The sequence below is a fragment of the Dermacentor andersoni genome, chromosome 2, assembly GCF_023375885.2.
Source record: "Dermacentor andersoni chromosome 2, qqDerAnde1_hic_scaffold, whole genome shotgun sequence".
Lineage (NCBI taxonomy): Eukaryota > Metazoa > Arthropoda > Arachnida > Ixodida > Ixodidae > Dermacentor > Dermacentor andersoni.
In genome coordinates, this window is record NC_092815.1 from 46,186,200 (window position 1) to 46,204,304 (window position 18,105).

At 42.8% G+C, this 18,105-nt stretch overlaps 1 protein-coding gene across 1 annotated transcript in view; it reads right to left on the bottom strand.

Moving 5' to 3' along the window:
• LOC126542358 (uncharacterized) overlaps window positions 1-18,105 on the bottom strand; it is a 127,176-nt gene that overhangs the window by 73,727 nt on the left and 35,344 nt on the right. The window contains exons 3-7 of the mRNA XM_055077199.1: window positions 15,127-15,168; window positions 14,749-14,808; window positions 12,475-12,543; window positions 8,969-9,142; window positions 2,999-3,198 (exon numbers count right to left, since the gene is read on the bottom strand). Of these exons, the coding sequence (XP_054933174.1) occupies window positions 2,999-3,198; window positions 8,969-9,142; window positions 12,475-12,543; window positions 14,749-14,763 (458 nt within the window). The 5' untranslated portion in view covers window positions 14,764-14,808; window positions 15,127-15,168. The remainder of the gene's footprint in view (window positions 1-2,998; window positions 3,199-8,968; window positions 9,143-12,474; window positions 12,544-14,748; window positions 14,809-15,126; window positions 15,169-18,105) is intronic.

Here is an 18,105-nt window from a genome sequence, read left to right on the forward strand (position 1 = left end):
TCTATCCTATCTCTTGAGTTCAAAACTTTCATTCTTTATCATTCCTTTAATAGGTCCTTTGTTACTTAGGAGAGCTTGCCTACTGGTTGCCTTTGTGCCTTGCCTCTTACTTCAATTGCTGCCTCTGAAGCTAGCCTAGTTACAGTTTCATTCATTACCTCTACGTCATCTTCATCTCTCTGTTCTAAGGCTGCATTGCCATTTGTTGGGCGTGTTGGTAAATTGAAAGCATATTTAGCGCCAGCAAACAAGGACGTAAGGGAGACGACAACACAATGCGCTAACTTCAACAACTTGATTTTTCAGGAAGTACACCTATATAAACCTATAAGCAAAACGGTCATCTGTCAACCCACTGTCAAGAATGCGGCTGTGTGCCGGTCTATGAATCCTGTCGGGTTCTTGCAAAGCACAAAGATAAAGACGTGCGAGAGATCATTGAAGCGCAGGCTATCTGGCGGAATAGAGACACGTGTGTTAGTGCCCCTTCAATCGACCTGTTAGATAAGGAGACGGCTTTTTTGGATGGATAAGATTTGGATAAGGTGGCGCCACTGTGCATGGTTTATATAGGTGTACTTCCTGAAAAATCAAGTTGTTGAAGTTAGCGCATTGTGTTGTCGTCTCCCTTACGTCCTTGTTTGCTGGCGCTAAATATGCTTTTAAGGCTGCATATTTGTTTGCAAGTACCAGCCTGAATTTGTATGTTTATACCCTTACTGCATTTAGGTTGGCCTGTTTCTTCTTGACCAATTTTACTCTCTCTCTTCCAACTGAGGTAAATCTCAACCCTCACTAACCTATGATCACTGCACTTTGCCCTACATAACACTTCTACATCCTGTACTATGCTGAGATCGGCATAAAGTATGAAATCAATTTAATTCCTTGTTTCACCATTAGGGCTTTTCCAGGTCCACTTTCTGTTGCTACGTTTCCTGAAAAAGGTGTTCATTATTCACAGCTTATTTCTTTCTGCAAATTCTACCAGCGTCCCTCCTCTATAGCACTCCTAGAATCGACGCCGTAGTTGTCAATTGCTTGTTTACCAGCCTGATTTTTCCCAACTTTTGCATTGAAGTCACCCATTACTACAGTATACTGAATTTGCACTTTTCTCATTGCTAATTCAACATCTTCATAAAACTGATCTACTTCAGCATCATCGTGAGTGAATGATGATGATGTGTGGAGTTTTATGGCTCAAGGGCCAGGTTTGGCCAAAGAGCGCCAAGCCGTGAGTGGGTTGGAACGTAGGCTTGTACAACCTTTAATATATACCTCTCATTGAGTTTGATTGCGTCTACTGCTACCCTCTCACTAATGCTGTAGAATTCATGAATGTTGCGCACAATGTCCTTATGGCTTAGGAATCCTACCCTGTATTGCTTATCTGGGAGACCTCTATAGCAGAGGGCATGGCCATTAAGCAGAACTGTATAAGCCTCTCCAGTTCTAATCTCACTAAGGCCAATGATATCCCATACAATGTTTGATAGTTCCTCAAAGAGTCCTGCTAAGGTAGCCTCACTCGACAGAGCTCGGGTCGAGTGAGGCTAGCTTAGTTTGCACTAGTTGCACTAGCTAGTTTGCACTAATATCTCACAACTTAAGCCATTCAAAAACTACATTCAATGTACAGTAAAACCTTGTTATATTGAAGTTGAAGAGGGAGCCAGAATCACTTCGGTATATACATTATGACATGTACTGCAATATGAAACTCTATGAGGATAACAAGGGAAATTTGATTTACTTTATTATATATTATTTCGTTATAGTATCCTTTTTTCTTATGAGGAAGCTTGACTGTATATGACAAAATTCGAATGAATGCAAAGTGCTTTGTGCCTCCGAATCGTTCGTTATACAGGTTACTTTGTTGTAAAGGTCACAGACTTCACTGTCCACAATAGAATCGGTACACAATTCACTCCTTGCTGCAGACCTTCTTTCATGGGTGCCGCCATATTGCATAGGCAGTGACGCCATCTATGGGCTGTCAGCATGCTGGCTTGGGGAAGTGCTCCATGTGAGCACTCATGTCTACTAGACCTGAAATGCGTGAGAACGATGTCGGTGGCTGAGGCAAGTATTTTGCAGTGAATGGCGTTTAGATGTTTCGAGGTTGCATTAGGGTGCACATACAGGAGCACTCTTATGTTTCAGTTTTTATGCCAAGCGATGAGATAGTGGGAAGATATTTCTAATTAACGCTGGCAATTCAGGGACGCTGCTGTTATTCAATGAATAAAAACCAATGAATACAGCTGAGATAGCTTACAACAAGCACACACACTGCATCTGATGATTCATGCTGTATGTTTGTGCAGCCAAGAAAAGTTTTCGCATACTGAAGTTACCACTGCACAGAAAGGCTGCACAGTGGCTCTTCCGACAACGCCGTATAAACTGACATCATGGAAGTTTCATGAAGAATGAGCTAAAACATCTCCAGATCGTTCTGCAGCACATGATGACAACACATTCAAGCGGCACTGCGACAACTCACACAAGCCAGAGAGGTGGAAAGGCTAGCCCTGCAGTTTCCTCCTCACCCAATGAAAAGGTCTATACAGGTAATTTCATTGTAGAGGCGTTTGTTGTGGAGGTGCTCACCGTACCTCAAAATTCAATTGTACCTGCCAAGCAGATGTAATGGCACCTACAAGCTGGTGTATGCATAAATTAGATAGGGCTCAGAAAAACAATGTGAATGCAAATGACATAAAAACAGTACCAATCAGTTATACTGTACAAGGAAAAGGTACTTATACAGACTACTTAAGCCACGAAGCAGAGAAATGACTTGTAAAGCAACATAAGCAAACAAAAAGCAGACAGTTTGGCAAGTTAACATTGATATTTTAAAGAGTACAAACAGGATGAATAAAAGGCAGTAAGAACACGTCAGTGTCTGTACTTCTTCCCGTGTTTTCATCCAGTTTGCATCACTTCCAATATTAGAAACATGCATGTGTCTGAATGGGCCACTCACGATTTAATGACACTGACTGCATCATCCAGCAAAGATTGTTCCCCCTGCTTGTATGGCTCTATGTCTTTTGAACCAGACACAGCAAACAGTGTTGAACTGTTGGGGTTGTGCAGCATCAAAATGGTTAGCTGGTCTAATGTCAGCAAGTACTTCGTCAAGAAAAGCTCGTCTACTGGGCCAGCTCGATTCTGGTGGTATGCCTGTACAGAGAGAGCCAAAAGTTTTCACTGAATTGTATAGAACAAAAGCTTTCGAAGAGGAAAACCAGAACATTCCATCAGTCAGGTTGGCTGATCAGGGCACAACCGCTACATTAAAATGTGAGCCCCATTTCAGAATTCCGCATGTTCAGCCTACTCAGAGGGCTTTAGCAATGAGGGACAAGGATTTTAAAAAGTTGACACCACTGTAAAGATGAGGCATTAAGATTTTATCCAGTGGAAAGCAAGAGAATACATAGAGAAAAACGCAACAGTATGTGAAGTTCAAGGAGCCTAACAAATGCAGGCCTCTATTAGAGAGCTCATACAAGGTAGCAAAAGGTCCCTGGGATAAATTTTAATTTAGCAAGGGAATGATAATTAATGCGCTGCCGTCTGTAAAGTGCAGCTCCCTAGGTCAGATACCATCTTGAGACAATGAAGAAATTCATAAACTTTAAACACACACAAGGAAAAAAGATGGAATGACGTACAGTATCATTTCACTACTGTGAAAGTGCTACAAGTTTCTTCAGCGCAATAAAGGATGAAAAATAAAGTTTCCCTCAATCTATGTTTGTTTTCTTTCCACATGTGCTACCTATTGATTCCGTGTCATCTATTATGTGTACAAATAAGCTGTCTCACAAAGCAGGAAATGCCTGCAATAATGCCACCAGATATCGACAATATGTCACACAAATGAAAATGGATGTGCTATCGTGCTCAGTACGAGCTACAATGTATGACAGCTATGCCACAAGCTTTTGCATTGTAGCTCATACCGAGCGCGATATTACAATTTTGCCCTATATAATGCTATAACTTAAAGGGACACTAAAGGCAAATACTAAGTCAAGCTAAAGTGATAGATTAGAGCTTGAGAATCTCTAAGGTATCAATATTATCACGAACAGAGCCTTAATAATAGAGAAATTGAGGTAAAAGCAGGACATGATTAGAGACTCCCTCGGGACATCCAAGCACTTGCCCGATGACGAAAGCCCTCCTCAATTAAATTCTGTCACTATCGCTCAACTACTCGTTGCAAAAAACATCCTTGTGTTGCACTGTAAGATGAAATAAAATGCTACTTGTCGAATTCCATTTCATTTTTAGAAAAAAGAACACAATGAAATTGCTGTTGACAATGACGCAAGCGGTCAAACGGCTTCGTTTGCGCTCGACTCTGTGCTGCTCATGTTTTCACGCTTCAGCACTTTCTTGATCGTGTAGTGCTACGCTGGTTTTGCTAGCTCGCGAAACTCGCACAAACTGCAACTAGCAGAGAAATCAAATTCCATTTGATGTTGCAGGATGCCTGAACGATCCACACCACTTGACCAAATAGCAGCTGCAGCAGCGAATCCACCGTTCTGTCTTGACTCGGTACCGCCACCTGTGGGGCGCCATTTTACTCAGCGCCGGCAGCAAAGGGCGGTGATGGTGGTGATGGTGCATGCAATGTCACCACTCCCCCGGTTGGGTAGCAGGAGATTTGAGTATCAAAAAAGACATTCAACCCTTCAGATGCAATTTTCTCGTAAACTAAGTCTTTTCTTAGCACAAAACATGTGTTGTGAGGTTTCTGGGATGGTATTTAAACAGTCCACGTCGACTTAGTATTTGCCTTTAGTGTCCTTTTAAGATAACATGGCATATTCAACTTGTCCTTATTTTGGTTATATGGAAGTCCAAGTCCTTAGCAATAAAGTTTCATAATAACTAAAAAAGGTTTGTTATAGTCCTTCACAAAATATCTATACTTCATTAAACAAGGTTCTAAATGTGGAAGTTTCACAGAAATTTTAAGGGGAACTACGATCATTTCGTAATACTGACCCATGTTTTTATTTTTTTGCCGGTAGTCAATCACCCAATCATCACTGTTATCCAGTTATTGCTCCAAGCAAGACGAGCCTACAGTATCCAAAGTTTCTTGTTTGTCGCCAATTTTATAGCAAAGGAGGCAGGTCTGATCAGACTACGTGTACCATAAATAGATAACATTCTCGAATGTCTACACGAACACCAGTGATTACTCTGGAATGGAGACTAAAGCATGTACAAAAAATGTGAAAAAAAATTATATGTACAAATCATTGATGCCCTTGACCTGTCAGAGTATATTTGGCATCGGACAACTGTGCTCACTGCTACAATTGTGATTTCAGCATTGCTAGTTTATCTGGCACAGGTACGCCTAATAGAGAGATTCTTAGCTCTGAAGTGAAGAGGAATGCCCAGCGCCGCAGCCACATCGCCAATCGCCCGGGAGGCGCGGGCTCGAGATTGGCTGAGCTTCTCTGGTTGAGACACGCTGCCTGCTGCTCTCTTGTACCGTATTCATGTTAGATTCTGGTGGAGGTGCTACGGTTTTCCCCAACCTGGAATTAGGCACCAAAACTCTGCCATCCGTCATGCCTGACGACCTCAGCCTGACGCCATCGTATGTGCCGGTGCCCAGCGTCAGCAGGATCCTGATATCTTCAGCGGCACCGATGAGAAAGACGTTGAAAATTGGCTGGAATCGTATGAACGCACCAGCAACACCAACAAATGGGACGATCCCTGTCGATTACCGTCGTCTTAACAAAATAACTCGTAAAGATGTTTACCCCCTTCCGAGAATTGACGACGCCCTTGACTGTCTCCAAGGCGCGGAGTTCTTCTCTTCTATCGACTTACGCAGCGGCTATTGGCAAGTCCCCATGGCACCCGAAGATCAACCAGAATGGCCTTTGTAACACCAGATAGCCTATATGAATTTTGTGTCCTGCCTTTCGGGCTTTGGAACGCCCCCATAACATTTGAGCGTATGACGGACAATCTTTTGCGCAGTCTCAAGTGGAAAACGTGCCTGTACTACTTAGATAATGTGGTTATTTTCTCGCCCTATTTTCTCACCCATCTCTGTAGGCTGGAGGAAGTGTTGCAGTGCCTAACTGCCGCCAGCCTTCAGCTCAACCTGAAGAAATGCCACTTTGGCGCAAGTCAGCTCACCATCCTTCGCCATGTAGTATCTAAACATGGTATTCTTCCTGACGCCGCCAAGCTCCGTGCAGTTGCTGATTTTCCCAAACCTTCCTCCGTAAGAGAACTTCGCAGCTTCCTTGGCCTGTGTTCTTACTTTCGCCGCTTCATTGGGAATTTTGCGTCCATCACCGCTCCCTTGAATCAGCTTCTACGGAGCGACTTGAATGACTATGCCTGGTCGTCCGCTTGTGACGATGCCTTCCAAGAGTTGCGTCATCTACTGACCTCGCCGCCTATACTGCGTCACTTCGACCCGACAGCTCCGACCGAAGTACACACCGACGGTAGTGGTGTTGGACTCGGTGCTGTGCTCGCGCAGCGCAAATCTGGATTCGATGAGTACGTCGTTGCATACGCAAGCCGCACCCTCAGCAAAGATGAGAAGAATTATTCCGTTATGGAGAAGGAATGTTTGGCCATAATCTGGGCACTTCGTAAATTTCCACCCTACTTCTATGGCCAACCCTTCGACGTGATTACAGACCACCATGCACTTTGTTGGCTGTCCACGTTGAAGGACCCCTCAGGTCGATTAGCTCGCTGGGCTTTCCGGTGGCAAGATTTCAACGTGCGCGTTGTCGACAGGTCTGGCCACCGCCACACCGATGCCGACGCACCTTCCCATTCGCCTGTGTCAACCGAAAGCGATGCGTGCCTTTCTGCCGTTGACCAAGTACTTTCGTTCCCAGCAGGCTGCGACATGGTTTCAGAGCAACGCAAGGATGCCTGGATTAATGCTCTTATCCGCTTCCTTTCAAACCCGTCGACTGTTCCTTCACCTTCGAGCTTTGTGCCGTCAAGTATCTCACTTCGAAATTCGCGATGGACTTCTCTATCGCCGGAATTATGTCTCTGATGTCCGCGAGTGGTTGCTTGTCATACGTCGACATCTTCGCGGTGAAATATATTCTGCCTTCCACACTGACCCGCAGTGTGCACATGCAGGTGTCTTCGAGACGTACACCCGGCTTCGCTCCAGGTTTTATTGGCGTGGCATGTACACCTTTGTGTGCAAGTACATTCGGTTGTGCCCTCAGTGCCAACGCCACAAGGTTCCTGCTCAGCATGTCTCTGGTCCACTCCAACCAACCCTGTGTCCTGCCAGGCCCTTCGATCGCATTGGCATTGACCTTTATGGACCCCTTCCGAGCACGGCTTCTGGGAACCGCTGGATAGTCGTCGCCATCGACCATTTGACGCAATACGCAGAAACAGCCACTCTGCCTGCTGCCACCTCTCGCGATATAGCATCCTTCCTCTTGAAAAACTATTCTTTGATACGGTGCACCTCGCAAACTTTTAAGTGATAGAGGACCTGTACTCCTCTCCGAAGTCGTAAACGCGCTCCTTGCGGATTGTCGCATCGTTGATCGCACCACCACTGCCTACCATCCTCAAACTAATGGTCTGACGGAAAGATTTAACCGCACCCTTGGCGACATGCTCTCCAAATAAGTCGCCTCAGATCACACTGATTGGGACCTCATTTTGCCATTCATCACGTTCGCCTACAACACTGCACCATAGGCGACCACAAACTTCCCCCCATTCTTCCTCTTGTATGGCCGCGAACCTTCAACTACCCTCGACACCATTTTTCCGTACAGACCCGACTCATCCGAATGTACGCCCCTCTCTGAAGCTGCCCGCCGCGCAGAGGAATGCCGTCAGCTCGCCCGTTCCTTTACAGCCGTCGACCAATGGAAACAAAAATCCAGACTTGACGATGATCACCCGCATTGTCACATTCTTCTGGACTCCCTTGTGTGGCTTTGGGTTCCCACCGTTCCTGCTGGACTCTCATCCAAGCTTGCCTCCAAATATCAAGGACCGTACCGTGTTGTAGCGCAGACATCGCCTGCGAACTATATTGTTGAGCCTGTCACGCCACCTACGGGCCAACGCTGCTGTGGTCGTGAAACCGTCTACGTACAACGGCTGAAGCCGTATTACGACTCCATGATTCTATATTCACCATGAGTCGCCAGGATGGCTCCTTTTCTTGTGGGAGGCAATTGTAGTGAAGAGGAATGCCCGGCGCCTCAGCCACATCGCCAGTCGCCCGGGAGGCGCGAGCTCGAGATTGGTTGAGCTGCTCTGGTTGAGACACGCTGCCTGCTGCTCTCTTGTACCGTATTCATATTAGAGCTCACAGTTTTGGCAGTGTTTGGCTCTTCATTGTCACTACAATGTAACAATTATGCATTTCTTTGATACAAGCTCGGTTACAAGTTCATTTTCCATCATCAACTGTGCTCTCCTGAATATAGTGCTTTTGCCCAATGACTATGGTTTCATTTTATAAGCATTGGTAACAGACAGCTGCGGATACGAGGCTGTCAACCACTTCAGCATTTAAGGTTGCAGGACACATCATGCCAACACCCGATGTTTTCAGATGCAGATAACTAACAGGGCTGTACCCTCCAGTTTTTACACATCAGCCAATCAAGAATACCAGGGTATGACAGCTAGTTTAAATTAGTCATGGAATCTGTATTAGCTAATAAATATTCAGCCTTGAGAAAAACAAGCACTGCAATCAATAAAGGTGCAAATAAAATATACCAGTAGAACCAGTGTATAAAATATCTGACCTTTCAAGTACATACGACAAGAATTATGCAAATGTTCCTTGCAGTCACTTTTTCAATAATTGTCCTGACCCTTCCTTATGTTGTGTTCTGGATATACAGAGGGTTCCTAATTTCCTATTTTAATGTGCACATCATACCTTCATGACATCGGTCATGCAGGATTGCCACTGAATTGAGTATGCAGCCTTGGCAATGAATTGTGGTTCTTCCTCTATTTGGAAGGCGTTTTTGTAGGCATCCCGGACACGCCCAATGTGCAGTAGCAGCCGCAGAAGCTTGACTCTCAATGACACATCCAGTGGACTTGTCACCTGCAAATCACACATGCAAATGGAATCCGAGAAGAGCTGCAAAATTAAAGCAGTACCCCACCACTTTAATTCATGTTGACATCACAGATGGAAGCCCTTTACCTATCGATAAGATCTTGAAACACATCAATAAAACTCCTGATAGTAGCTACAAGGTGTTCTAGGTAAGAGGTAAAATGGAGTATCTAGAATTTTACTAATGATTTTTTTTTCTGAGCGCACATATACTTGAATTATTTCATTTGCTTAGCCACATGCTCACGTACAAACTTGCATACATGAGCAGGTCACTCTGATTCTCTCCTAGAAGCATGTCACTGGTTTGATGAATTTCGTTAGTTTCTCGACTTTCCTGTTATTTTATTACAATAGGAATTATATGGACTTCTAACCACGCTTGCAGCATAGTTGTCATATGTCCCAGATTTATATATATCTACATAAACATGTGCTGCCCTGGCTACCTGCAGCCTGCTTCAGTTCCTCACTTGCTGCAGACTAAACTTAGCAGATTTCATTGTATGGACTTTGTTGATATGTTTGTGTCGCAGGTTTTCTGATGACACTCGAACATCTATGCAAATTTTAAAAATCATGGCATCAGTATTGCACCAAAGGTAACATTTTCCCCTGAAACAACATGCTTTTACTTATTATTATTTTAGTATAAGAACTAGTAAAACAAGAGGAATTGTGTGGTGCACAAACTCTGCTAGCACAGCACTCTGTCGGAAGTGAAGTTGGGACAAGTGCTGGCTTCACCTCTGCTCTTAGGATGCTGCAAGGGCTGCTACCACAGAATATTAAAGTGATGGCTTTCTTTGCCTACTTACTTTTCTTTGGATTAACTGCGCTTCTAGCTGTGGGAAGGAGTGAACGAGAATAGGCAGCAGAAACGTTCTATGAACAGAGGAGCACTCACATTGGTAGGAGCAAGCACTGACATTGACAATTATGTCGACAGCGAGCATACATGCAGTATTTCTAAAGGCAGTGGCTGGCGTTACACAAACCGGTGTCAATGTAGAGAAAAGCAACAAGCTGAAATGCGGAGGGCCAGTCACGTCAGATCTCGGAATCAGCATTTCAATCTACGTCCGCTGGTGCTGTGTCACTTGGCAACACTTAGCTTTGATCCATGTAACGTAGCATCGGGTTGCTCCATGCCAGCAGTAAGCAATGCGAAGTGACGCACTGTTAGCAAAAGGCTAGCAGAAATGCCAGCACAGAGGCTTGGCATGTCATCATGATTCCCTCGTCATTTCAGGTGGTTGCTTCCCTCCATATCAACAATGAGCTCACGATGTAACACCAAGAACCTAATACTTAATGCGTACAACTATCCCTGATGGCTTCTACCAAAGTTGTTGGTTCCTTTACAGAAATAAGCTTCTCACCATTAGAATGATACTGTGAAAAACATGCATACTACTCTGCTGAACGCAATTCATATGTCATGTGGAAGACCAAAAGATTACACCACTGTGCAAAATTACTCAATACCTGCCATCAGATCAACAGTTTAAAACATGCAAAGTGGTGTCTGTGTGACAAGAACCAACGTACAAATTTTGAAACTGACTGATAAATTACAAGTTTCATGCAAAGCACCTAGCTGTGGTATCTATGTCCATAAGAATGTGCCCTACTGATTGAATGAAATTCTACAGAACTGTCAGCATCCTTTCAAGCTTCTTTCAAGTTCATGTGAAGTTCAGTACAAATGTACTACCACTAATCAAAATCCATTCAATTAATATCAACACAGAAAATACAGGGTGTCTACCAAATTGACATTTCCTAATTCCCCAAGTTTTCCAGGTTTTCCCTGAGCGCTTTTGCGAAAGTCCCTGTGTGACACAGAGCCTTGTTTTATGTCCAGACGGGCTTACACCATGTCACCCGGTGGTGTCACTCTCTAGTAAGCATGTTACAAAATATAAAAAACTACTTATTCCACTTTCAATAGTAAGGCATAGTGTCTGTTTTATTCAAAAAGAAAACAGAAGAGAGGTGTTAGTAAAATGGACAGCGAATAAAATATCTTCTAAAAAATGGTAAAACCCCTTGCAAACTGAGTCGAACGTTTTCAAATACAAATAAAAAGAAGAAAAACGCCTCAGTGTTGCATTTCACTGCTTCAAAGAGTTTAGCTTGGTTTCGCTAAGGGACACCTGCATCTGGCATCAGCCAACACTTTGTATTTTGAGCTCAAGCTCCTTCAAAGAAGCAGCGCTACATCCGATCCTTTCCCATTCATTTGTCAATGAGTTGGTGCTTTCTGCTCTCGTCCTCCTCCCACCGGGCATTTGCCTCACGGACCATTCGAAGCATCCTCTTGGTCAGTTGTACAGTCAACGTTCGATTTTTCGGACTCCCTAAAGGCTGCGAAAGCATCCATAAAAGATGAATGCAAGTGTTTTGGTGCCCTTATGGCCTCAAATCGCCACAGGCACATCCGAAAAAGCTCCAAAGGCCTGCCAGTACACTTACTAGGCATATTGGTGCTCTTACAGTGGCAGGAGATGGCGGGTGTAAGCAGGTATAATTAAGAAATACATACTGCGTCCCGTGACAACTGACCCTTCCTACGCTTGTTAAGCTTCACTGCAATACTTTGCCTATGCTTCACCGCTTATCGTGGCTGTATTGAGAAGCTGACTTTCAGAAACTGGTATTATGCAGCGCATTGTGCTTTTCGAGCTTCGAAGCCAATCGTGAGGATTACAGAGGCGGAGTCGGTGCCATTGCTGACAGTGGAAAATTCTTTCAATGAAAAACATGGCATCGAACGGCAAAGCAGCTAGGCCTCGCGTAGCCGCAATAATGGCTACGGCTGCCAGTGGATCTGCCTGCGTGAGCGCCGGTTTGAGGTGGCAAGGTAATCAAAAAGGCAGTGTTGGCTTTGATTAATGCCGCTTCGAGCCTGGGGTCATGCCAATAAGTCCAGAAAATCAGACGGTGAAGGGTCTTTGCGTCCGGAATTTCAGATTTTCTTACAGATTTACTCTATGGGGTGGTGCCGCAAAGCCGTCTGAATTATCGAGCATGTCCGAAAAATCGGGCGTCCGAAAAATCGGTCGTACACTGGCAACTCCTCCAACACAGCGTCACAGACGATTTGTTACGATTCCTCTCTTTTACTCGAGCCAGCATTAGCGCGACTTTCGTTCCCATTTCAATAAAATTACAGCTAATTTTCCTTGATAGAAGCACAAATTTCCTGAGTTTTCCCTTAGTATTTCCAGACTATTAAAAATCCCTGAGAATTCCCGGTTTTGCCAGAAAGTAGGCACCCTGGAATACTAAAAAAAAAACTGATGAGTTCTCACAATCTCTGATGTGATCAGGTCCTCCATGTCCTTCACGTCAGGCACACCTTGCGCCCTTGTCATGTTTTCCTGCATAATCACCAGTTGTTTCCTTGATGAATTTCTGCTGACTGTTATACATAAATATCAAATGGAACTTTGCCTTTATCGATAATAATAGCTGAAAATGTGTTAACATCTAACCATAACATAATTATTCTGCACTAACTGTGGACAACTTGTCCAGAGTCAGCTGAAGCTACTCTGTGTACACTAACACATAGTTCCACTGTAGCTAATGATACTGCAGCAAGTCATCACCGCATTTCTAGCTGTCCAATATATGCCCTACTCTTTTTGTATGGAAAGTAAAATGTTCAAATGGCAATTTTAGAGAAAACAATTAAACAGCAAAACTTTAACCTAGGCATCATTTATACATTGCGCCATAAAAGGCACATTAACCCTTTAAGGGCCAGCAAAAAATACAGAAAAGCATTATGAAAATTACACTTCTTTGAATTGCTTATCCAGATAGCAAACTTTTTTGCAGATTCGAAATATATACACCATAGAGGCAGTCATTTCACAACTTATGTCTGAAAATACGAACAAGAGCCATGTACGCTGACTTGAAAGTTAAGAGCTGATAGGGGTTTAGCTCTGTTACAACTGCTTGATGCTAAAAGTATGTTTCAGAGCAAGCATTTCTTGAGAAAGACTTGCAAATGCAAATAGTTGAAGTTCTTAAAGGGTGCCTGTGCAGAATCAGAATGTTGCTTTCATACAATAGACCTTAAAACACGTACAAGGTAAAGTCCCACACCATACTCCTTACACCAGAAGCATGTTAATTTACGGACTTTACTGCCAGTGTTGCTTCGATCATTGCAACAAACGCACTGCCTTGTTGAACATTCTTTGCCTGGTGTAGACAGGATAAAGTCCACAAAGTGCCATGCCATCAGATTAGTTAGGCCTGCTTCCGAAGAATGTGCTTGCGTGAGGGAGCAGCAATGCGTGACTGCCAGCCGTCATTTTGAAAATTTCTGCTAAACAAACAGAGTACATAGGCACCTTAGCAAAGAGGGAACACATCAGAACATCAAAATGGATTGGATGAGCCTGACCCTTTACCAGAACTTAGAAAGAGCACCAAAACACATGGATGAGAGAGACTCGTCCTTAGCACATTTTGCCAAAAAATTGTAAGCGAGGAAGACCCACCCACAACCCTTAAAGGGTCTAAATTTCAAGTTTAATAATCAAAGTGAATGGATGGTGACTATTCTACAATTACACATTAACAGCCTTAGATGCGAACTACAATAAAATTTTATACCATGTAAGTCTAGTTTCTGGTAGCATAGCTAGGTAGCATAGGTAGTTTCTGGTAGCCTCTGAGCAAACATTTTACTTGAAATACGAGTGGATGTTTCATGCAGAGCTGTAGAAAATGTGTAAACTTTAGATATAGAAACTTAAAAAAAAATGAAATCTTGCCATTACCACTTGCCAGTAATGACACTGATCCCAGAACACAACAGTGCAGTACTTGGTCATGACCTCCGAGATCCAGTAGCAGCCATTGCGTACTGACAACCTGAGGCCATATGCTGGGACTCGTGTCATACCCGCTAACTGCCAAGTGCCTGTGTTATCTGCTTACTGCTATTTCATGGCTGTTATGTAAAAAAAAGTTTGACTATTATCAGCCCTGCATCTTTGCCAAGACTCTTTGAATAGCGTGTACTATTCATTTATGACCAATTTACCCAAAGTTAATGTTGGCCAATGAATGCAATTTCTGCTTATCAGCTTTCTGTAAGCATTGATCCACATGAAACACCTGAATATACACAATAACATTATGTATATTTCTTATGCGCGTAACACACCAAAAACCACGAAGACAAAATAATTGCCTGATACAACAATATCTCACGTTTGATCTATGCATAAGCACTCTGCATTCCGCATTGTCTAGAAATTTTATGCTAAAATACCAAGCCTGCTTTTCATACATTCCGCAATAAATATCAGGTAGAACAAGCATGGCAAGCTAAGTTTTTAGGTAGTGTACAGTTTATGTGCATGTGACTTATAACAAACAGCCATTTGTATCCCAGTCATTTAATTATATCAGCACTCCTCCTAGCTTCTTTCGGATCCTACATGTAAAACTAAATGAATGAATGAATGAATAAATGATATCAAGTTATAAATAAAATGTCAATGGGATTGTTTCATCAACAACTTAAAAATATGCTATAGTATAAGTGAATATCCACCAACCTTGAGCTTAAACATAACCTTATGACCAGGAAAACTGTTTTCCACATGTTCCAGCCAACACTGAAAATAAGAAAAAGTTTTAAAGTATTTCAAAAAGCAAAATGGCATAACAATACCATAGCTTATCATAACCCCAAGTTACCATTATTATCACTTAACATTTTAAGAAACAGAAAAAAAAGGAGCTCTCATTTTGTATCTATTTTCTCAAACTTTAATCGCTTGTCAGTCAACAGGTAAGTAAGCAAATACATTTCACAAACTGAAAAAAAAAAAGGAAGAAGAAAGAAAGTGTGATAACCATTTGAAAGATTAGCCTTGTCCAAAATTAAACTCCTGATTAAATTAGAAGTCCAATGCACTCAAATTGTTTCTTACTTCTTCACAACATCCTTCTGGCTTTCATCCAGGGCCAAGGAACTGCCGAAGGTAAAACAAAAAATATTCTCTGTTAGCACAAGGGGAAAAAAATTTCGCTGGCATATCACAGCAGAACACAGAACATGAGGCCTGAGAACAATATGTACCCTGAAACTGCTATACTGATACACTCTGACAAGGGTATTATTTTCTGGTGTTGACATTCCACTCCTGATTTCACTTTGATAATGTTGTGCAATGATAGAAGAAATGAACTATGCAGAAGCATTTGAGGACAGAAAGCAGTGGAGTTATATGACAAGACAGATATCATAAATGAATACGATCATGAAATTAGCTTATTTAATTAAAATTACGAAAATATACAAACAAATTTTCACTTGGTCTCACCATTCTAAACTCCTTTAATTCAGAGATATGCACTGCTATCACTGCTGCAACAGCAAGCTTCTCAACAATTTTTGAAAGGGCATGATTTGTGTGTAATTTTGAGACACACAGGCCACAGAATGGTCCATCCACCACTGTGATATGACTTTAACAATTTAACTGCCAGGCTCTTTTTCCCGACTGCTCCTCAACCTCTGCCAGTTTATTATTTCTTTTCCTCATGTTAACTTACCACCCATTTCACGCTAATTGGAAGCTGATTCTTTATAAACACTTATGTCTGAGCCAGAATTCATCAACAGTTCCTAAATTATATAGACTGTTATTGTGTGGATAGCTCTGTTATGCTAGCTGGCTTGTCATGGCTGTCTTGCCAAAGTGACAAAGCAGCAAGATATGTGCTTCACCTGCTGTTAAAAATTTTGTACATTTAGATTGCCCCTCCCTTAGTGCGACAACAAATACACAATATTCTTTTTGCACAAGTTGCTTCAGGGAGGAAGGGAGTGCACTTAAAACACAAGTACTTGTGAGTAGCAGGGTGTGCACTAGGATGGGGAGATGAGTTTTCCCGGGAGTAGCATGGTAAGGGTTGGAAATGCCTCCTGCTCAGCAAGTGCTAGAAATATCTTCATAATCTGAGAACCACTGGACTCAAGGTTGTATTCCCATGATGAAGGCTCTAAATGGTGCACGAAATTACAATCCAGCAGCTTTGGGATAACAAAACCAGAATAAAAGCAATGTTTCCTGAAATTGCATTCAATATTTATTACATGACGTAAGGCAAACTCATTGTAGTACAGTAACAGAATAGGAAGCCTTTCATTCCACTAGGAGTTCTTCTGAGATGCATGCACATGACAGACACTGCACACATCTGCACTGTAATGGTGCCACATTTGAAGTGACAAGCTTGAGTGACCACATGGAAGGGGGTGGTCTAAGATAGACTTCCTCAAATCATGCAATGGAAAACAATTTATGTGAAACGCTATGCCACAGTGCATGGATTCTGTGCCCAGAGCACAGAATCCATGCTTAGAACATTTAAATCACCTGCCAACTCCTGCAGCTACTGCAAAAATTGCATTAGCGGCAAAAGGTATAAATATAAGATCATGCACGAACATTTAACTTCCTTTCACACAAAGACAGGTGAACTGCTAGTGAACAACACAGGTTGTTCATCTGCTAGTGAACAACACAGGTTGTTCACTAGCAGATGACATCGCAAGAGAATTACAAAATCTGGTCCTATGAGCCTGTTCTTACCACTTGTAAGACTTAATGGCTCCATATTGCTTTTCAGTGGCCTCTTGAATCTGTCCCATCAGCTTGTGTGCAGCTGGATTATTCTCAGATACAGTCAAGAAGGCAGCAAGGTACTTACAAAATTCACACGGCATGGATCATGTGAGCCGTCGGAAATTAATAATGAGTTTTTCTCTCACAGATCAAAGAGAAAAATGAACCTTGAAACATTTTAAGTGAAGTAAAAAGCATGAGTACCTAAGGAACTAGGACACTAAAACACACACACACACACACACACACACACACACACACACACACACACACACACACACACACACACACACACACACACACACACACACACACACACACACACACACACACACACACACACACACACACACACACACACACACACACACACACACACACACACACACATTGTGTCTATGCTGTGCAGAGAAACAAGCACAAAATATAGCACAATAATATATATATAGGCACAGTCCTGGGGCCACTACTCTTCTTAATATACATTAACGACTTACCGATAGGTTGTTATTCCAAATTTGTTTATTTGCTGATGATTGTGTAATCTATCGTCCAATTACCAACGATGCTGATTCTCGTGCTCTCCAGTCTTACCTTAACGTCATTGAACCTTGGTGTAATAATTGGCTAATGTCCCCCCTGAACGTCAAAAAAACGTCGCTACTTACTTTCCATCGTCGCCAATCCTTTATTTCAGCTAATTACGTTATCGCCGGTTCGGAAATATGTGCTGTGACTTCTTATAAGTACTTAGGTATTAACTTGTCCAATAACCTCGATTGGTCCTCACACATTTGCAGCATTAGCAATAATGCCAATCGTGTACTATGCTACCTGCGCCGTAATCTACGACTTGTTCCCCCCTCAGTAAACATACTCGCATATTTAACAATCGTTCGACCCAAGCTGGAATATGTATGCTCAATGTGGGGCCCACACCAATCTAACGTCGCAACAGCACTGGAATCCATACAGAATCGCGCAGCAAGGTTCATTCATTCTGAATACTCTTGCCACGCTAGCGTTACTAAACTTAAGTCATCTCTAAACCTTCCAACCCTCGAGCACCGCCGCAAAACAGCAAGACTGTGCCTCTTTTACAAATTTTATCACTTGCTGCTTCACCAGACCGACATCACGCCTGCACATTGCACTTCATCCCGTCATAGCCATTCAAAGGCTGTTTATCCCCCCCCTCCCCCCCCCCCCCAGCTCGCACCACCGCTAATCTTAACTTTTCCTTCGTTCAAACAGCGAAAGACTGGAATCATCTACCTG